The sequence below is a fragment of the Paramormyrops kingsleyae genome, chromosome 4, assembly GCF_048594095.1.
Source record: "Paramormyrops kingsleyae isolate MSU_618 chromosome 4, PKINGS_0.4, whole genome shotgun sequence".
Lineage (NCBI taxonomy): Eukaryota > Metazoa > Chordata > Actinopteri > Osteoglossiformes > Mormyridae > Paramormyrops > Paramormyrops kingsleyae.
The window spans coordinates 10606628-10629028 of NC_132800.1; the positions used below are offsets into that span (position 1 = coordinate 10606628).

At 44.2% G+C, this 22401-nt stretch overlaps 2 protein-coding genes and 1 long non-coding RNA gene across 6 annotated transcripts in view; all 3 read left to right on the forward strand.

The window, feature by feature from the left end:
- LOC111841371 (tripartite motif-containing protein 16-like) overlaps positions 1 to 22401 on the forward strand; it is a 129777-nt gene that overhangs the window by 51263 nt on the left and 56113 nt on the right. The gene's annotated exons all lie outside the window — the stretch shown is intronic.
- LOC140588719 (uncharacterized) lies at positions 436 to 5678 on the forward strand. Of its 3 annotated transcripts, none has more exons than XR_011989891.1 (6): positions 436 to 1919; positions 2264 to 3302; positions 4007 to 4209; positions 4778 to 4869; positions 5335 to 5493; positions 5587 to 5678. It is a non-coding gene; the product is annotated as an uncharacterized lncRNA (long non-coding RNA). The 3 variants fall into 3 exon arrangements; XR_011989892.1 differs by lacking the exon at positions 436 to 1919 and having other exon boundaries at positions 2219 to 2813; positions 3166 to 3302; XR_011989890.1 differs by lacking the exon at positions 436 to 1919 and having other exon boundaries at positions 2219 to 3302.
- On the forward strand, positions 9228 to 18257 carry LOC111843732 (tripartite motif-containing protein 16-like). Its single transcript, XM_072710640.1, has 6 exons — positions 9228 to 9830; positions 10630 to 10725; positions 11744 to 11977; positions 12149 to 12308; positions 12686 to 12745; positions 17162 to 18257. Exons 1-6 carry the CDS (start codon positions 9240 to 9242, stop codon positions 17713 to 17715), a joined length of 1695 nt encoding a protein of 564 aa, XP_072566741.1. The 5' UTR covers positions 9228 to 9239; the 3' UTR covers positions 17716 to 18257.

Sequence of the window (22401 nt, forward strand, 5' to 3'; positions counted from 1 at the left end):
TTAGTAATGCTTCTATCAGCTAATACCTATTAATTGCTTTAATGCGAACCGGTTCGGGAACAGACTGCCTACACACCCCAGTGTGTCAGCTCAGCGTGTTCTGCGTGGTAAAGCTTTACGCAGTCTTATATACTTGCATTATTCTGGGTTACTTCCTTGTTACATTGTAGCACACAAGCGAAAGAATAAAAGTCAAGCTGGTATATTTCCATTACGCAGTCTCTCATATCTACTGGGTTCTCAGAATCTTTGTTGTTCACAGGTGCAGACATACTTCTCGGAACAAGATTCCATATAAGGGGCAAGCAGAACATTCGTGGTTATAGGTGTGAGACTGTTCTATGCTTTTTGCAGCAGCTCAATGTTTTGCAGACATCTTTCCTGTCGCGCACTCTGTCAGCTCTCCTGCCTGCCGCCCCCACACCAGAAAGGTAAGGGATAGGGAAAGGGGAAGACAAGACAACCAGGGAATAAGGGAACGGGAACAAGGGACACAAGAGGTTCTTTTTTTATGGTTTTTTTTATTTTTCACAAACACGTTCACAAACACGAGGTGCAACGAACTTTGGGAGTGATCTATGCCAAAACAACAAACAAAAACAGCTAAACGAACACGTCCCAACTAAGCTAATACCTAAGTGAAAACAAGTAAACAAATGACAAATACTACGCCTGACTCCCTAACCAAAAACACACAATAACCATGATCCGCAAAAACCAAAAAGCAATCACTCCTTACGCACCAAAATGAGACAAACAAACAGCCAGTACACAAGGACAAGAAGTCACAGTATCCGAGGGGGCGAGCAAAGGAGAATAGTCGAGAGCCGGGCGAGAGATCAAAACCAGTAAATCAATAAACCAAAGCGACAGTACCGAGAAGGGGAAAAAGCGAAAGCCGTAGTCAAGAAAGAAAGCAGTCATACACAGTAATCCAAATATCCAACAAACAATCCAATAATCAAGCAATGAGCAGAGCTCCTGGGATTCGTCGTCGGCCGGCTCTTCAGTATCCGGACCGGAAGTGATGCCTGACGCATCGCAGGAGACGTAGGCGGAGTCGAGACGAGGGGGGCGGGGCCAAGTCGCAGACGACGAATGGTGACAAAGGCGGAAGGTCCGGAGAGTCGGCAGGGCTCCTCCTAGAACTTACGGCACGTAACACCCCCCCACACAAGAGCGAACCCGGCAGGTGTTCGCAATCACAAATCACAAAAAAATCAAGACAACCCACATACGACAATCAAAGGTAAAAGTCAAGCACGGGAGAGAGCGTCAGCCACGAGATTAGCAACCCCTTTTTTGTGCTTAATTGCCAGATTGAAGGACTGAACAATCAGAGCCCAGCGCATAAGACGCTGGTTTGCATTGCACATACGCTCTAAAAACACCAGAGGATTATGGTCAGTGTACACGACCACGGGTTGAACACTATCGCCGAGGTACACTTCGAAATGCTGGAGAGCCAACAAGAGGGCTAGGGCCTCTTTCTCGATGGCACTGTAAGCTAATTGGTGTTTTACGAACTTCTTAGAATAATAGCATACGGGGTGATCGAGACCGTGGCGATCTTCCTGCAGGAGGACTGCACCGGCACCCACGCCGCTAGCGTCCACCTCCAGCTTAAAGGGTTTGGCAAAATCTGGCGCAGCCAACACCGGGGAATGGCTGAGTAATGTTTTCACAGCATCGAATGCGGCCTGGCATGCAGGGGACCAAACGAACTTCGTGCCTTTGCGAAGCAAATGGGTAAGAGGCGCGACCACATCAGAAAAGTTCCGGCAGAAGCAGCGGTAGTAACCAGTCATCCCCAAAAACCGCTTCAATTCCCGCGGTGTCTGTGGGACGGGAAATGAGCCGATGGCCTGGACTTTCACGTCCAGGGGCTTGACCTTGCCATGGCCGACCTGTTTGCCAAGGTAACTAACTGTACCCTTACCAAATTCACATTTTTCTAAGTTTAGCACTAGCGAAGCATTCTGTAGCCGAACAAACACTTGCTCAAGTGATCTCACATGCGGCTCCCACGAGTCCGAATAAATAACAACATCATCTAGATAAGCCTCGCAGTGAGGGATGTCACCAAGCACTTTATTCATCAACCGCTGAAATGTAGCCGGGGCATTACGTAGACCGAAAGCCATCATGGTGTACTGGAGGAAGGTGTCAGGGGTAACAAATGCAGAGATCTCTGAAGCACGGGGCGTTAGAGGAACCTGCCAATAGCCTTTTAGCAAGTCCAACTTAGTTACATATTTTGCAGACCCAATGCGATCAACACAGTCCTCCATACGAGGAAGAGGGTATGCATCTGGTCGAGTCACGGCATTAACTCTCCGGTAATCCGTGCAGAAACGGAAGGTGCCATCAGGCTTGGGAACAAGCAGGCACGGGGAACACCAGGGACTATTACTAGGGATAGCGAGACCGGTCTCAACCAGGTAAGTGGTCTCTTGAGACAACAGCGCCCTTTTCTGAGGGTTGACCCGATAGGGATGCTGCTTAATGGGAGCGTGATCACCAACATCAATGTCATGTTCGATAACAGGGGTACGCGAGGGGACATCAGCGAACAGGGACTGGAAACGTTCTACTAAAGACGCAACGTCAGTTTGGGCGGACCGAGGCAAATGGCTGAGACGGGACGGGAGGTTTTTCAGAGCCTCTGAATTAGGGAGGCAAGCACAGGGAAGACAGTTCCTACCGAGGTGTAAATCGTCACTCTCCGGGGAGTACTGGCTAAGGGCCACGACGCCTACAGGAGTGGAAACCGGAGCAGAGACGGGCAAGGGGGCAGAGACCGAGCGATCAAGGTAAGGTTTTAACATGTTTATATGGCATACACGAGTTTTCCTCCTGCGGTTAGGAGTCTCCAACACATAATTAGTGGGGCTAAGTTTTTCCCGTATCACATATGGACCCGAAAAACGGGCGCGCAGGGAGGATCCGGGCAGCGGCAGAAGGACTAAAACACGATCCCCTGGTTGAAAGCACCGTGTCCTTGCGGACTTATCGAACCTGGCTTTCATCTTTTCCTGCGCGGCTCCAAGAGACCGATGGGCTAGTTCCCTAACAGTAGACATTCTGTCACGAAGGGAGGTAATGAATTTGGACACGTTTTCCGATGGGGGTGACGCACCTGGGGATAACCACTTCTCCTGTAAGATTTTCAGGGGACCTCGAGCAGCGTGACCAAACACCAGCTCTGCAGGACTGAATCCGGTGGATTCCTGTACTGCATCACGTATGGCGAAAAGGAGAAGGGGCACTCCCTCATCCCACTCCCTACCTGCGTCCAGGCAGTAAGTGCGCAGCATATTTTTAAACGATTGGTGAAATCGCTCCAACGCCCCTTGGCTCTCAGGGTGATAGGCGCTGGAAACTATATGATGCACCCCCAATTCTTGAACGACACTAGCAAATAACTTCGACGTGAAGTTGGTACCCTGGTCTGACTGCACGTGTTTAGGTAGCCCGAAAGTAGTGAAAAACTTAATCAAATGTTTTACTATAACAGGGGTCCGGAGGCTACGGACAGGGATGGCTTCCGGAAACCGAGTAGCGGCACACATGAGGGTGAACAAGTACATGTTCCCCGAACGAGTTTTTTGTAATGGGCCCACGCAATCGATAAGCACGTGCTCAAAGGGCTCACCGATCGCTGGTATCGGACGTAGTGGAGCCGGGGCGATGGTCTGGTTAGGCTTACCCACTACCTGGCAAACATGACAAGATTTACAGTGACGCTTTACATCAGAATTGACACCGGGCCAAAAGAAATGAGTCAGGAGACGGGTTAGCGTTTTCCTGATCCCAAGGTGACCCGAACACGGGTGATCGTGAGCGAGGGACAACACATAGTCACGGTACAACTGTGGGACTACCACCTGGAATAACGTAGCCCACTCGAAAGGTGAGTCCGGAGGGGTCCACTTCCGCATCAGCACTCCGTTGCGATGAAAATATGCGGTGAGGTGGTCCTTTAACTCGCCTTTATCTACCGCAGAAGCACGACAAGCCTCCAAGGAGGGATCGTCCGCTTGAGCCGCGACCAAAGCTTCAGCAGTGGAGGGAACCTCAGAGGAGACAGCAAGTTTCACAGGAGTCGGAACACAAGGATCAATATCTGACGAGGGAGTTGGCAAAGCGGGGTCAGACATGAACGTGTCTGCTAAATCGATGTCTGCAAGCCGGCGCCGCTGAGCTCGAGTAAGTACACAGGCAGGGAACACCGTCGGAAGCTCTACCGCAACATCATTTTCACATACGGCGGGGTCTGGGTTGACCTCAGGAAGAGGCACAAGCCTCCCACCTGCAATGTCGTTCCCTAATACAAGCGTGACACCGGACACAGGTAACTGTTTCTGAACCGCGACACGCACATATCCTGAGAAGTCAGGGGTTCTCAGGTACACAGTGTGCAGGGGAACCGTGGTCACACAGAGGGCGATACCTTGCACTAATACATCAGTACCTCAATATGTCGAATCATCTAAAGGAACAATGCCTTCAACTAGGAAAGACTGCGCAGCACCCGTATCCCGTAGGATAGTTACAGGATGCTGTACATGGGTTTCTCCGAGTGAGACCGTGCCAGGGAACATAAAGGGCTGAAAGGTGGAGTCAACCGTAAGAGCTGGCGAAACAGCCTGGTCGACACAAGCAGCGAGTTGTACCTTTCGGGTAGCAACCCGAGCGTTCTTCCGCTTCAGAGCGGGACAGACCGAGATGATATGACCCACCTCATGACAATAGTAACATTCTCGTTTCTCCACAGAAGGTGGAGTGGCAGCTGAAGACGAAGGAGGCGTCAGAGGACGGAGACCAAGTCTGCGAGGCATAGGGGTTGGGGTGAACACAGTCTTATGGGTCAGAATAAACTCATCCGCAAGGGTGGCAGCTTCAGACAACGAAACGGCTTTTTGCTCATTCAAATACACCACCACACGATCAGGGATACAGTTCTTAAATTCTTCTAACAATAACAACTCCTTAAGTTGGTCGAAATCAGACACACCACATGCAGCACTTATCGAACAACACAGTTTTCTCACGGGCAAACTCAACGTAGGTTTGGCTGGCGGATTTACTCAGAGCCCTAAAGTTCTGCCGGTATGCCTCAGGAACTAGCTCAAAAGCCTTCAATATGGTGGCCTTCACGATCTCATAATCGAGACTCTGATCTAACGCTAGAGCCGAACACACTTCCTGTGCTTTTCCCCCTAACTTGCATTGCAAAAGCAACGACCAAAGATGCTTGGGCCAGTTCAAAGTCATAGCAATACGCTCAAAAATAGAGAAATAGGCGTCTACCTCATTCTCTAAGGAAAATAGGAACAAGCCCAATATGGCGACTAACATCAAATCCAGGTTGTCGAATTTCAACGCTGCGGGGAGCTGGCGAACTCACAGGAGAACACGGACGAGGGCGAGGAGCGTCTTGGGCATCAACAGAGTCTCGGGGTGGTAGGCCAGCCTGAGGGGTCGTACCTGGTGAGCAAACCTTCCGCGGAAGGGGCACAGGCTTTTGGTCAGCCAAGCTCATCCGGAGTAACGCCACCTCCTTCTCCGCTTCCACCTCCACAGCCCGGACATGGAGTAGCTGTGCCTGGTACTCCTGCCGCTTGATCTCCAGTTCCAGCTCCCGTAACTTAATAGTGAGCAGCAGCTCATCCCGAGCCGAGTGAGGTTCACCGGGATCCATGCAGATCCCCAGCCCTAGGGTGTCGTCGCGGGCCTCCGCTGCAGCCAACATCCGCACGGGAGTGGATGCAACACCCGGCGAACCACCCAACTCAGGTAGGATACCCTGCGTAATCAGCTCGCCCTGCAGAGCCTGCTTTATCACCCGTTTGGACGCTTCAACGGGGACACGGACTTCAAAGAATTCCGCTATTTTTAGCAAGTCGTCCTTGCGGCACTTATCAAATTGCTCAAGCGTAGGCTGGAGGGCGAAAGCTATGAGATCAAACTGCGCCATATTCACGTCACTACCACTAATACAACCACAACCGCCCCCCCACAAAAAAAATCCGCCAGACAAACACCAGAAGGAAGCAAAGAAAAGAAAGGACGAGCCCCCAATTTCTGTTACGATCCCCGGTCTAGGGTCAGGGACCGCCAGAAAGGTAAGGGATAGGGAAAGGGGAAGACAAGACAACCAGGGAATAAGGGAACGGGAACAAGGGACACAAGAGGTTCTTTTTTTATGGTTTTTTTTATTTTTCACAAACACGTTCACAAACACGAGGTGCAACGAACTTCGGGAGTGATCTATGCCAAAACAACAAACAAAAACAGCTAAACGAACACGTCCCAACTAAGCTAATACCTAAGTGAAAACAAGTAAACAAATGACAAATACTACGCCTGACTCCCTAACCAAAAACACACAATAACCACGATCCGCAAAAACCAAAAAGCAATCACTCCTTACGCACCAAAATGAGACAAACAAACAGCCAGTACACAAGGACAAGAAGTCACAGTATCCGAGGGGGCGAGCAAAGGAGAATAGTCGAGAGCCGGGCGAGAGATCAAAACCAGTAAATCAATAAACCAAAGCGACAGTACCGAGAAGGGGAAAAAGCGAAAGCCGTAGTCAAGAAAGAAAGCAGTCATACACAGTAATCCAAATATCCAACAAACAATCCAATAATCAAGCAATGAGCAGAGCTCCTGGGATTCGTCGTCGGCCGACTCTTCAGTATCCGGACCGGAAGTGATGCCTGACGCATCGCAGGAGACGTAGGCGGAGTCGAGACGAGGGGGGCGGGGCCAAGTCGCAGACGACGAATGGTGACAAAGGCGGAAGGTCCGGAGAGTCGGCAGGGCTCCTCCTAGAACTTACGCCATTACATAATTATTTAGAAGGGCTGAAGGAGTGTATTTCCGCTGAAGCAGATATAATGGGTGGTGGCCTCATTGCTTTTAGACCACAACTTTGCTCATTAAGATTTTCATTAAGCTTAATTTTTAGAAACCCATCACGATCGAGGCTGGTATGGCACTGATATTAGTCTTTACCACATTTCATTACCTGTATTTTTGAGTTGCCTGTTTTGGTGTATGTTAGTTGATGTGGGCAGTGTAGCTTAGAAGAGAAACAAAATTGGTTGTCCATATCACTTTCCTCCCAGCCAATGCCTTCTCTAGTTAAGCCAGAGAGGCTAAACCATTCCACCTGGTCCTTGGCTGGAACGCAAGAGCCATTTCAGTGGTTTTTGTTCTCTTGCCTTATGCATCACAATCGTTGTGGATTAAAAAAAAATCTATTAAGTCAAAAACAGTACTGTGTCATGCTATGCAAATATACATTCAGCACCATTGGTCTACAGGGGAGAGGGTGGTACCAGGAGCTGCACGGAAAAGGGCATCACAACTGTCCTGACACCTTTCCACATATGTTAATCATCCAAAGGCTGGACTGGCAATCAAACATACTGCCACACAATTAATATATATACCAATATGGAGACACGTCCTGTATATCTTCAAGAGTTTTTCCTCTGACACAATAACAACATGCTATGAGACTACAGCTCTCTAACCATCAAGATTAGTCAGAAACAAGCCAACAGAACTTTAACACAAAACAAGAAAAAGCTGTAAGGTCCTATTTGGTCAGAGTCTTTCTCATGATGGTGGGTAAATCTGGGATGGCTTTTCTGATCCTCATGACGTCTTGTTCGCATATTAAAATGGGGCAGATATGTGGAGGTGGAGACTCAATAACAACATTCTAGGTTGTAAATTGAACACTATAAGAGTTAATAAATATTAACACTGTAAAAACAACACTCACTGCACACTGAAAAGTGTTAAAGGTAAAACTGAATGGTGTGGTCACATATAGACACCATGCAGTGTTAATTTAACACTGGCACGTTTGCTTGTACTAGCGCCTCCATTTTTAATGCCATGAGTCGTCCCACAGATATGATGTTTTTTGTTGTTGGTGATGCAGTTGACCAGTGTAAAAACATATCAATGTGCACATGCGTGACGTTTCGGAGGACCGATGCATTCACATTTCAGTCAGATACAGGTCACTTGTAGTTATGAATGTGAACCGTCAAGATAAACAAATCCGATCCGATCAATCAGAATTGAACGATGTGGCTGGCAGTGTGAACGTAGCCAGAGAGTTCCGGGCAACTAAGTTTATTGAAGAAGACAAAAGGGAGTGTCGTGAGCCGTTCTGGGGTTATGTTCAGTATCCGTCCAAGCCGTGGACCGAGTGCCAAGTCGTAAACCGAGATCGTAGTCGAGAGACGGGAAGCCGAGGGTAGAGAAGCCAGGGAGTCAGTCCGAGGACGTAGACAAACACCGGGGGAATCACATGAGGACCTACGGGAAGGGCAGGAGGCACGGGAGGCTCAGGGAGGGCAAGAAGGAGCAAACATAACTGTGGGAGAAACACAAAGATAAAGCGCTCAGTATGTGCATGGCAACAATACCTCGCACTGGGCTTTTGCCCAAGTGCGGCTTAAGTAATGGGCTAACTGACGCAGATTGGTCCCTGCTGTGCCAGTTGTCTCCTTGCGGTGGGCGTAACATACTCACAATCTCTGACAATAAAATTATCTGTTGAATAACTTTCTGTTGAACTGCGGATAAACCTTACATGCTAACAAGCAGTGACATGTAGCTTCCGCCTGGGTCCTAATGCCTGCCCTCTAGCTATAGCAGCAACAGCCAGTATATAATTTTAATTAAATAACGATAGGTAGACTTACAGTATTATTTTACATTTCAATTCGTAGTCTTGCTTCTGTTTGTTAAGTGCGTACCTGCACTCAGTGATATCTTGTATGAAATGTATGGATATATAATTTAAAAATAGTATGATAATTACTATATTTTTAGGGGGGGCTTGGGATCATTTTGGGGGGGCTGAAGCCCACCATAAATAGGCCTAACGACACCCATGGTAGAAATGCTGTCTTATACCTTTCTACCTAATTATTATCTACAAAATCAAATAGTAGGATTATAGATAGTTTGCGGAAAAACAATGTTTGTAACAGTGATACTCATAAAAGCTAAATAAATGTGTTATGTGTATAGTTATTACGATGTAATATTTTATTCATAAACTTGAAATCCAGTGTTTGCCCCTCCTGCTCTTCTCAGTCCGGCCTCAGCCCAAAACCACACCTACTAAAGTTCCTTCCACTCTCACACACAGACGACTGCAAGAGAAAACGAAACTGAATCCCATCAGTGTTCGTGGTAAAATGGCAGAAGCCAGTTCAGCACTGGATCCGAACCAGTTCCGCTGTCAAATCTGTCTGGATCAACTGAAGGATCCAGTGACTACAGCCTGTGGACACAGTTACTGTATGAGCTGCATTAAGAGCTGCTGGGATCAGGAGGATTGTCTTGCAGTTTACAGCTGCCCCCACTGCAGACAAACCTTCATACCCAGACCTGTTCTGTACAGAAACACCATCCTGGCTGAAGTGGTGGAGAAACTGAAGAAGACTGGACTACAAGCAGCTACTCCTGTTGACCATTATGCTGGACCTGGAGATGTGGAGTGTGACGTCTGTACTGGGAGAAAACACAAAGCTGTCAAGTCCTGCCTGGTGTGTCTGGCCTCTTACTGTGAAACTCACCTCCAGCCTCACTATGAGTCCACAGCTTTTAAGAAGCACAAACTGACTGATGCCACTGGACGTCTGCAGGACAAGGTCTGTTCCCAGCATGACAAACCCCTGGAGGTCTACTGCCGTACCGACCAGCAGTGTATCTGTTACCCCTGTACGATGGATGAACACAGAGGCCATGAAACAGTCTCAGCTGCTGCTGGATGGGTGGAGAGACAGGTCAGGCCAGAAATCCTCATATAAATTATAAAATTTATTTGAACTAAAAATGACTTTTGTCTTAATGCATTTCATTTTATCTGGTATGAGGACAGCAACATGAAGTCTGGTTTGGGAAAGTGAAAGAAAAATCAACTGAAAATGCTAAATATTGTTACAAAGTGTAAAACATCCTCATTGAATTCCTACTGAAAACTCCTTTAAACAGTGAATCACGTGGCTGCAGCTGGATACATACAGCAAGCAAACAGGGTTCAGAGGTTCACTTACTGTTTGCTGAACATCTGAATGGCTAAGATGTCTGAGCTAAGAGGCTGTGGTGTGATTGTTGCTGCCAAATGCTGTGGGTCCAGCATCTCAGAAACAGGCACCATCCTGGGATTTTAATACACTGCAGTGTGTAGAGTTTACTGAGAATGGTGCAATAACATAAACACCTGTGGTGGGTCTGTGGGTGAAAATACCTTGTTAATGAGAGAAGTCAGAGGAGAATAGCTAGACTTGTTAAAGATAACAGGAGGGTCACAAGTGCAGAAATAACAGCTCAGTACAATGGTGGTGAGTCAAAGGGTCTGTGTCCAGTTTATCATACCTATAGTCAATCAATCATTTAAGAATATCCGTCCATCCATCCATCTCCTATCCGCTTATCTACAGTAGGTCAGGGTCATGGGGACCTGGATCCTTTCCCAGGCAGCATAGGGCCCAAGGCTGGGGTCTACCCTGGACAGGATGATTAATGAATATGATCTCAGCTAATGAAACAAACTTATTTTGTCATCTTGTTTCTTGTCTGTAGAAACAAATAGGAGAAACACAGAAGGAATTTCAGCAGAGAATCCAGACGAGAGAGAAGGAGCTGCAGGAGCTGAGAGAGACTGTGGCCTCATTCAGAGTGAGTATGAACCTTAAGATAAGATAACAGCTGGCTTGTGATCATGTTGAATCAAGACTCCTCCCCAGAGTCAACAGATATATAGAGCTGTGTGGATTAATCATACTAAGGTCACTGTGGGTTACTCTGGGTCAGAGGTTTGGTGGGACAAAGGTGCCAGATAACAGTGTCATGAGACAGAACAGGAACAGGGCACCCAAACAGGGTGCAGTCAAAGAGCCAAATCACAGTACAGGAGTCAAAGTCGGGGTTGGTAACAGAGATCAGAAAGCGGGGTAATCTACCCTGGAGAGTGAGGGAAAAGGCAAACACTCATGGGGACACGGTAAAGGAGAGACACTCAGGCACACCTAGATGGGGGTCGGGATCAGCAGTCGCTTGGGTGGGAGGGTCTGGGAGATCAGGCACACAAAGTCATGGGAGGAACCTCACCAACCAGGGAGAACCGGGCCAGAGAAACACTCAGCAGTCTAGCAGAATAAGATGAAATCTCACACCTGATTTTATATTACCAGTAACCAGGATTAAAAGGAAGCAGTTGTCAGTATTCAGGCGAGATGAATTGGGTTGGGGGGTGTGGTTCCCACAAGCGATCTGGGCTCATGCTTACAAACAGGGTTTAACTAACCTGGGGTTACAGGGGTTATGCTATATATTTGGAAATATGTCATTTAAGGCTCATTTGAGAAATAGCAAGGTTTCATATACCTGTGCAATGGAAATAAACTTCATGTAGTTATCAATTAACTGAGACTTAAATGTGACAACGAACCTGCCACCAGTCTCTGCCAAATCCCTGCAGCTGACAGTGTATGAGCTTAATGTGTGATCATTTCCAATCAGTGCTGGCTGGCTTTCAGTCCCTGAGGCATCCAGCATCGTGACGCTCCAAACCCCAGCCCTGTGCTGTTTTTATACCTCCTGTCGGCTCACATCACTATTGTACAATGAGGCTCTCTGTGGTCTCAAAAGGGGCCAATTTTAATTTACCATCATCTGCTCTCTGTGTCACCAACAGGGATCAGCACAGTCAGCAGTACAGGACAGCGAGAGGATCTTCACTGAGATGATCCGCTCCATTGAGAGAAGACGCTCTGAGGTGACACAGCTGATCAGAGATCAGGAGAAGGCTGAAGTGAGTCAGGCTGAAGGAGACATGGAGAGACTGAAGCAGGAGATTGATGAGCTGAAGAGGAGACACTCTGAGCTGGAGCAGCTTTCACACACAGAGGATCACATCCATTTCCTCCAGGTAACAGAACAGCTACTCTGACGATAAGAAAACCAGAGTATTCAAATGGATGCATGTTCTCATTTGTATTTCAGCTAGTCTGTCATTTGTCAGATGTTAATGGTCTTGTTAATTAGATTTCCATACACATTTGTTATGATGAAGCAGTTTAATCAGACTGTGTGTCTGTAGAGGTGCCAGGGTCTTCCTGTTGTCCCTGAAGCTGGATTTGGACCCAGAATCTCCGTCAGTCCACGCTGCTCTTTTGAGAACGTGAGGAAGGTGGTTTCTGAACTGAAGGATCAACTGGAAAATGGTTGTGAAAAGAAAACAGCAGAGATCCATCACACAGGTTAATAAATAAATACATTATTCTGTCTGTTCATGTTAATATAGACCATGCAGAGAGAATATGCAGTACAGTCAGCCTCATGTTTGTGTGACCAAGTCAGTTTCTGTTTTCAATAAGATTAAATCTTTGTGAAAATTGGTGAAAAAGCTCCACATTCTACAGACTGCAAAACCCAGATCACGTGAATTATCGGCATCATAGAATCCACAAATCTGGATTATGAGTAACTTCCAATGATTTGCAGTTTGTTAAACTGCCTGTTATTGTCCCTCATAATGATAATTCCCTACTGTTGTTATCTCCACAGTGAGTGAAGTCCATCTCCCACAAGTAAATTCCTTTTACTCACATCCCTGTTTCTCTCTGTCTCCTTCTAGTTACCAAAGACGCCGTCCTTCCCGTATTAATGCCCAGGACCAGAGCAGAATTCTTACAATGTGAGTCTGTTCACACACACGCTTCTCTCTCCCTGTATGAGGTGGAGTGTGTTTTATTGTCTTTCGTTTTCTTCTGCTGGGGGAGCTTCTCTTTCTCTCTCCCACTGCCTCCTGGCCTTTCACATTTACATGAGCTGTTTATGTCAGTAGCCTTTAGATCCAATTGCAATGCAAGACATAAGTAAGGCAATTTCATTAAGGGCGCTTTTCCACTGCACCAGGTATGGTACTATTAGCACTTTAGCTTTTCCATTGACTTATAGTTCAGTAGCAGAACCAAGTAATCAAAGTACCAAAGCAGCTGAGATACTTTTTTGGTACTTCAGAACTTTGGGTTGAAACTGAGACACATCCATTGTCGCATAAAAAAGCCTAAAAGCCAAACAATCAAATAAATTGTTAATTAAAAAGAAGTCACATTTCAGAGGCGGCATCTGACTAAACTTCTGCTGATTTAATTTATTGAAAACCTACAGCGAACAGTAACACTTTAAGCCCTGATTATAATGAGCTGACAGTGTTTGCAGACCTCAGGTCTTCAGGAAGCTTGTACCACAGACAGGGAGCATAGAGACTAACAGCTGCTTCACCCTGTTTGGTTTTAATAATAATAATAATAATAATAATAATAATACATTTTATTTTCAGCGCCTTTCAAAACACCCAAGGTCACTTAATACAACAAATCACAAATACATAAATAAAAGACATAATAAAATTTAAATACACAAAATTACCCATAAAATGCACAAAAATATAAAATAAAGATTAAACTAAAATAAAGTTTTTAAACGTGATTTAAACATGGATGTCATTTAAAACCTTAACACCTGTAGTGTCAGTGCTATGGTGTGGTTGAAATCCAGACTGAAAAGCATTTAAGGTCATTGTTTTGCACCATGAAAGAACTAAGTTGCCAAAAAACAACCATTTCAATGATATTTCCTAAAAAAGATAGGTATGATATAGGCCTATAGTCACTTACTAATGAGGCATCTAGGTTGGACTTTTCTAAAAGAGGTTTGATAACTCAGGTCTTCAGGACCCTTGGAAAAGACCTGACTGAAGAGAACTATTGACTATTAAAGGAGCTTGTAGGTAGATAGTCAAGGCAGCTGGCTGTAGGCCTGAGGTGCTGAACAGTTTCTATCAAGGTTGCATGGTCTAGGACAGGAGTCAGCAACCTTCCGCTCGCGAGACACATGCGGCTCTTTGACCACGTGGCTGCGGCTCTTCTCAGAATGACAGACAAGTTCACATTTTCATGGCTAAACATATTATGGTAATACTTTCATAAATAAATTATTTTTGGGTTAATATTATTATTATTCAGTTAGATATTTCTTTAGCTATATGTGAATGAGGGCGGTCTGTTGCGTGCTTTTGTGACGTCTTAACTGCATCATTTACATCTACCTCAAAGTTGTTCTCTATGACGAGATTACATTGCTGGTCAAATGAAATGCTGTCTGGAGTTTTCAAATACTTTGGTAGTAAATTGTCATCATTCCTTCCCAAGTCTTCGTAAAAACTGGTATATTTTCTCCGACTTGCTTATTATATCCAGCTGATTTCAGAGTGGTGAGGACATTTTGCGCTGCTCAGTCAGCAGTTACAGTAGTGAAGTGCAGAGTGAAGGGCAGACAACTGCAGAGCCAAAGGAACTTTACTCAGGAAAGGAGGGGTGTGGGTGAAGACTGTCACTACATAACTGAACGGTGTCGTAATATTAGTCACCACTGTGCTGTTATGAGTCTGAGGGATTTAAAACTGAGATGCCCTCCCACCCCCCAAAATAGTCTTTATTTTTTGTAAGTACTTGAAGTTTTGTTTTTGTCATGAATGCACATACACCCATATAGCATTAAAATTCGTCTCTCAAACCCCCTTCTCTACCCAGCGGCTCTTTGTAAATCTTGGGTCAGACATTTAGGATAAAATGGCTCTTTGCTTTAAAAAGGTTGTTGACTCCTGGTCCAGAGGGTGGAAAAGTGCCACCTATAGTGATTTGCCAGCCAAAGACCTGACATTCAGTAATATACCACTTTCTATGGTCACTATTTGAAAGTTTAACGGCCACTTTTGAACTTTATGATTATCTTTATTCAAAAAAAAAAAGTTTAAGATGCTTTTTTGTCATTGTAAGTACAGTGAGATTTAGTTTGGAAAGCGCCAGCAGATGCATAGTAAACTTACAATTAAATAGAATCTGAGGCATAAAACAGAATCCGAGAATAAAATATGTACACTATATATATATATATATATATATCTATATATATATATATATCTATCTATATATATATATATATATATATATATATATATATATATATATATATATATATATATATATATATATATATAGAGAGAGAGAGAGAGAGAGAGAGACACACACACACACACAGTGGTACCTCAGTTCTTGAACTCACTAGAACTCAAATTTCTTGAAAGTCGAACAAACCAGTTTGACCTAGAACTCGATCTGAATATCAGAAGTATAAATTGTACGCGCCAGGAAATGAGTCATACTACAATGCAATTCTTACTTGAATGCCTTCTTCACAGACTGAACGATTAACCAAATAAAGCAGCGCAACATTACAGTAACTAGCAATAAATAAACCACTAACTTACATGTACTATTAGAGCATTTATGTCATTTATTTAAACTTTATTTTACCAGGTAAATTAACTGAAAACCAGTTCTCACTGCTTTACGTGATTTTCGGGAGAAATAGCAGATTATGCATCGGAACTGCCTGGGATACAAACATCATGCGTGTAACTAAACTCTTTTTTTTATTATTATTATTTTTTATTTTTATTAAGTACAAAAAAAGTGAATACAACAAATTGGCAAAAGAATTCCAGTATGGAAGGCTCAAAATAATCGAACCAATTAGATTCCATGCAAAGTGTATAACAAAATATTTCAAGAAAGAGAATCAAGTATACAAATAGGAAACAAAAACTAAATGAGAATAATAAAAGAAAAAAAAAGAATCACATCGACTTATATAATACAAACAGATTAAACAACTTTACTGCCTTTGGATTTTTCATTTTACTAAGGGCATCTGAAAAGTATTTTAGGTCATTTTTAAATACAATAAACAAAGGGGCGCTTTAAGATATTGACATTTATGTATAAAGTATTTTGCTAATAATATCATATTATTAATCAAATCCTCTTTTAAAGTTAGAGTGAAACTATCAGCAACCACACGCTTCTCTACCATCCAGTCTTGCCAAGCTTTCCAAAAAGATTGGGACAAACTACATGTAAAAAATATGTGTTCTGTATCTTCATATACATTTTTGCATAAGTAGAAAGGTATATTCTTAAAATTAAATTTTGAACGCAAAAATGTATTGGAGGCATATTTATCATTTTGGATTTTAAACTGCATTTCTTTTATCTTAGGGAGAATAGGGAGTTTTAGATAGGCTATTCTAAAGTACATAACAGTATTTTTATCAAATGTGTGATCTAATTTATTTCTTAATATTTGACAAGGGTAGCTTGACTGGATGATAAGCTGTCTTAAATATTTGTTAGTGCAGATTTATTCTCTATTTCAATATCACCAACATATAACAAAGGAAGGACAGCAGTAATTTTGGAATAGGAAAGGTAACATCTCATTAACATTTTTATACCTGAAGGTATTGCATTAATAACAGTAAAGAAATGTTTTGGGTGACAGGCAAATCCATGTTTTAAAGTAAATGAATTATAGTCTAACATATTACCACTCTCATCCATTAAATCCAAAACTGACCAAATATTTCTATTTACCCATTCCTCAAAAAATAAGGATTTGTTCTTATGTAGGATATATGTAGGATATATTTGTTATTCCATATTGGAGTATTGTGGGGTGTGAACAGCTGGATCAGGTAAATTCTCTCGATGGCAAAGATGCATTTATGTCTGTGTGTTATACCTATCCAAAGTTACGAGCCTGAGATCGAGTGTGAAAATCAACGCAATCTTGTTTATAGTTTTATTTACCTGTAATTAAACTTGTTAATTTGGCACGCGCAGCATTTCGGCGCGTTTTCCCGCCGGCGTCACACTGGCATCCAATATTTCCCGAGCTATTTCACATACTTGACTTCCTTCTTCATTAGAGGATGCTGTGCTGTTTTTATATTTTATGTATCGTACAGAATAATAGAGCGCAGGCTAAAGTGCAGTTCGGTCCCCAGCGAGTCTCACAGCGCGGCGTGTCTCACAGCGCAGGGAGCAGCCGGAGCGCCGCAGACTCGGGCGGCTACATGAGTATATTGGGAATAAAATGTGTGTATTGGAGCGAGTTCTGTGTTAGTGAGTGTGTGAGGTGTGACAGTGATGATGATGGAGATGCTGGGCTTCGTGATGGAATTAATCGCTCTTCCTCTTTCCTACAGACTCCTGCCAGCTGACGCTGGACCCCAACACAGCAAGCAGACTCCTGTCTCTGTCAGAGGGGAACAGGAAGGTGACATGGGGGGCAGACTGGCCGCTATATCCTGATCATCCAGAGAGATTTGACTGGAGCCCTCAAGTTCTGTGCAGAGAAAGTCTGACTGGTCGCTGTTACTGGGAGGCTGAGTGGAGTGGAGGTGGAGCCTGGATAGGAGTGACTTATAAAGGAATCGGGAGGAAAGGAGTGAGTGATGACTGTGGGCTTGGAGACAATGACAAGTCATGGATGCTGTTCTGCTCTCCTGACAGTTACTCTGTCCGGCACAATAATAAACAGACTGTCATACCCATAAAGCCCTCAGGCTCCTGCAGAGTAGGAGTGTATCTGGACTGGGCGGCTGGTACTCTGTCCTTCTACAGAGTCTCCTCTGATGGACTGACCCTCCTGTACAGCTTCACCTCCTCATTCACTGAACCCCTCTGCCCAGGGTTTAGGGTTTATTCAGGGTTATTTTTTAATCCAAACTCCTCTGTGTCCCTGTGCATGCTGGGATAGCTCACTGTGTGCTGGAGGAATCATTTTTACCTTATCAGAGTGTCACATGTCGCTGCTTCTCCATGACAAAAAGGTAAAATCTGCTTTTTAACCAGTATAACCCTTTTTACTCTGTCTGAAGTGTGACATATGTTAGACAAAATAAGTGACTGGGTTCAGCAAACAGAAGAAACATGACTGTTTTCCTCTCTGACTAAAATGTAATGAAATGTAATCCTGATGAGTGGGTGGGGGGGCTTTGGCTTTCCCCCTCCCCTGTATATGTACATTTCATATACACTCACCTAAAGGATTATTAGGAACACCATACTAATACGGTGTTTGACCCCCTTTCGCCTTCAGAACTGCCTTAATTCTATGTGGCATTGATTCAACAAGGTGCTGAAAGCATTCTTTAGAAATGTTGGCCCATATTGATAGGATAGCATCTTGCAGTTGATGGAGATTTGTGGGATGCACATCCAGGGCACGAAGCTCCCGTTCCACCACATCCCAAAGATGCTCTATTGGGTTGAGATCTGGTGACTGTGGGGGCCATTTTAGTACAGTGAACTCATTGTCATGTTTAAGAAACCAATTTGAAATGATTCGAGCTTTGTAACATGGTGCATTATCCTGCTGGAAGTAGCCATCAGAGGATGGGTACATGGTGGTCATAAAGGGATGGACATGGTCAGAAACAATGCTCAGGTAGGCCGTGGCATTTAAACGATGCCCAATTGGCACTAAGGGGCCTAAAGTGTGCCAAGAAAACATCCCCCACACCATTACACCACCACCACCAGCCTGCACAGTGGTAACAAGGCATGATGGATCCATGTTCTCATTCGGTTTACGCTAAATTCTGACTCTACCATTTGAATGTCTCAACAGAAATTGAGACTCATCAGACCAGGCAACATTTTTCCAGTCTTCAACTGTCCAATTTTGGTGAGCTCGTGCAAATTGTAGCCTCTTTTTCCTATTTGTAGTGGAGATGAGTGGTACCCGGTGGGGTCTTCTGCTGTTGTAGCCCATCCGCCTCAAGGTTGTGCGTGTTGTGGCTTCACAAATGCTTTGCTGCGTACCTCGATTGTAACGAGTGGTTATTTCAGTCAAAGTTGCTCTTCTATCAGCTTGAATCAGTCGGCCAATTCTCCTCTGACCTCTAGCATCAAGGCATTTTCGCCCACAGGACTGCCGCATACTGGATGTTTTTCCCTTTGCACACCATTCTTTGTAAACCCTAGAAATGGTTGCGCGTGAAAATCCCAGTAACTGAGCAGATTGTGAAATACTCAGACCGGCCCGTCTGGCACCAACAACCATGCCACGCTCAAAATTGCTTAAATCACCTTTCCTTCCCATTCTGACATTCAGTTTGGAGTTCAGGAGATTGTCTTGACCAGGACCACACCCCTAAATGCATTGAAGCAACTGCCATGTGATTGGTTGATTAGATAATTGCATTAATGAGAAATTGAACAGGTGTTCCTAATAATCCTTTAGGTGAGTGTATTTCTGACTATACTGTATATAATTGCTGCCTGTACACCAACACTAAAGGCTCCCTATTCTATCCATGCCTATCCTGTCCTGGTTCAGCGCTGCCCAAAGCGTAACTGAGTAACATGATTAATCCGCGCGCTCTGCAGCTTCCCAATCTGACATTTTATTAACTGAAAATCGGCACGATAGTTGGTAAAAAAAAAAAAACATTTGAGTTAAAAACATAAAACATGGTACACCACATTAGTAACACTCATTACATTAAATTATCAAAATTTAAATTAGGTGATCGGTGTTGACACACCACAGCACATTGTGCACAATGAAACATGTTTTCTGCATTTAACCCATATGACATTGTGACATAGCAGGGGGCAACTAAATCAGCACCCAGGGAGCACGTGCTTGGGGGCGATACCATACTCAGGGTACCTTGGTGGTTAGGGATTCAAATTTCAATTACAAGAACACCTCCCTAACCATGAGGCTACCACTACCGCAAAATAGTGAAGGTTCTACTGAGATATGTACTCGGATCACTGGATTCAAAGTCCAGAGTGCTAAGCTTTACACAACAAGCAAGAATACAAATTTCCTAACTAAAACAGTGAACCGTCATACCTGTAAATCGATAAACAAATTAGGCTGCGGCATCTCTCTCACCCCTCTTAAAATACGGGGGAAGGATCATTAACAAACCAAAGTCCTTATGCTACGTTCACACTGCGAGCGGCGAGAGCGTCAAAGCGACCGGAAGTCATTCATTCTCTATGGGAGGGAGCGTCGGGAGGCGTCGAGGAGCGGCGCGGCGCGGGGCGATCTGGGCGGCGGGAGCGTCAAAGCGGCCGGAAGTCATTCATTCTCTATGGGAGGGAGCGTCGGGAGGCGTTGAGGAGCGGCGCGGCGCGTTGCGATCTGGGCGGCGGGAGCGTCAGACAGAAGTTGAATCCCAGTCAACTTTATGGTAAAGAGCTGTGACGCGGTTGGGCGGCAACCAATGGGAATGTAGAGATGCTCCGCTAAAGAGAGCGCCGCAGAACATAAGCGTGTAAACTTTTGTTCCGACCCAACCGTTCCTAGGCACAATGGAGGAGAGACTTATTATTGCTGTGGCCGGGTACCCAGTTATATATGATGTGTCTCTGTTTGCATACAGGGACATAAATAAAAAAAATGAGGCATGGACCAGGGTGTCCGAAACAATCGGTGTTCCAGGTGAGATGGTGAAGTGCATACTATATTTTTTTGATCAGTAGTAATTTAGGCGCCATAGCAGAGAAAACAGTGCAAATTGTCAGTAATGTTAAACCTATTTATAGCATTAGTGTTTGTCAAAACATAATTATGTGTTTTAGTAGAACTGTCGTGAAACATTTTAAGTACTATTTATGTTAACTAAAGAAACATAAAGCACAAGCAACTACTTGCCGATCATCCATTGTGATCCAAGGTAAATTTGAAAAGAAGCGCTACACTATTTATAGGTAACATTTTCCCTCCAGAACGCTTGACTTTAAGCGGGAATGCAAATAACTGGCTCACAACAATATTTATTTGACAAATTATGTCCTATCAGGAGTCGGCGCAAAGATATAAGCTACACGTTTGTTTGTTTTGCGGCCCCTTTAAAAAGTTCTCAGAGCCTGGCATTCTGAGCGGCCTTGTCCCCGCCCACTCTATGACGTCAGAGAGCGTCTCCGGCGTTGGCTCGCGTCGCGTTCAGGGCGGCGGGAGCGACGGCTGGCGTCTTTGACGCTCACGGTGTGAACGTAGCATTACTACGTAAACAAATGCTACCAAGTACTTATTTTATTAAAAGAAAACATATTTTTACTTCTGGGCTGGCCCCCCATCCTAGGTTGTTCCCCGCCTCGTGCCTGTAGCTTCCGGGATAGGCTCCAGACCCCCCGCAACCTAGAAGGATAAGCGGTTTGGAAAATGGATGGATGGATGGATTTTTACTTCTCAAAAAATAGGATTTAACTTGAGAGAGCAGGATCTCACGTCCGCCCCCTACTGCCGCCTTGACGTAACTGCGGGTTTCCTGTCAGTCACAGGATGTGAGACGCTGCGTTCCCTCAATTAACGTCCCCACCACAACACATCAGATGTGGTTAACATGCACAGTCATTATTTAACGTATAATTAAACATTAACCTAGTAGAAATTACCCTAACCTTTTAAAATTAAAAATAAAATAAAATAAACCTTTTTTCAATTATCTTATTTAAGAACAACGATAATGGACATAGTTGAGTTGCTGACTGCAGCCTGTCTATTTTTAATTAAGACTAATGTGGATAGCTTCCTCATTTCACTACATGTCTGATCATCAATGATGCACTGTATGTGATTCCAAATGACCAAAACAAACATGTATTCTCTTTTTTAGAAATCCTGATTTACTTTACATTTGAGTTTGAGTTTTTTTAATCCACACAATTTAGGAATAAGATTATCAGATACAACCGACGCAGAAAAAACTAAGAAAGCACTCAATATTTTAAAACAATTTTGTGTAGCAGAAGACTACATTGAGCAGCAGGTTGCTTCCAGGTTCAAAATTTCTAAGAGAGCAGTACACAAGAATAAGGTGAAGCAGGAGACACTGGGAATGACCAGAAACCAGCCAGGCAAAGGGCGGAAACAACATTCTAATGCTAGAGATGGCCATTAACTTCTCATGAATCATATCAATCGATACTTTATTGTGTAGAGTAAGTTGTCCACGAAGGGCAGCCACCTGTAGCAGGGCCCAGGGAGCTGGGGGTTAAGAGCCTTGCTTAAGGACTCGCAGACATGCTGAGGCAGGGTTTGAACCAGCAACCTTCTGATTATAAGCATACAGGCTAGGGCTGCACGATTTGGGGAAAATATCGAATCGCGATTTTTCTGACAGAAATTGCGATTACGATTTGATTTGCGATCTATTCTTTTAGTATTTATGTTAAAGCAAGACTTTTATTTTATTACTGTTGTGGGATTAATCTTTGGAAACACTTAAATTTAATAAGCACAAAAACATATGACATAAACACGACTGTATTGTGGGTTTTACGGCTTTTTTGGAGGTCACCGACTCCGCTGCTGTGAGAATTACTGACTGTCCCGTTGTTTTGATGGGTTAGCGGTATACTAATGCTATTGCCTATTAACAAAAAACCAAAGGTATGATACGCTGAAGTATATTGCAGCTGG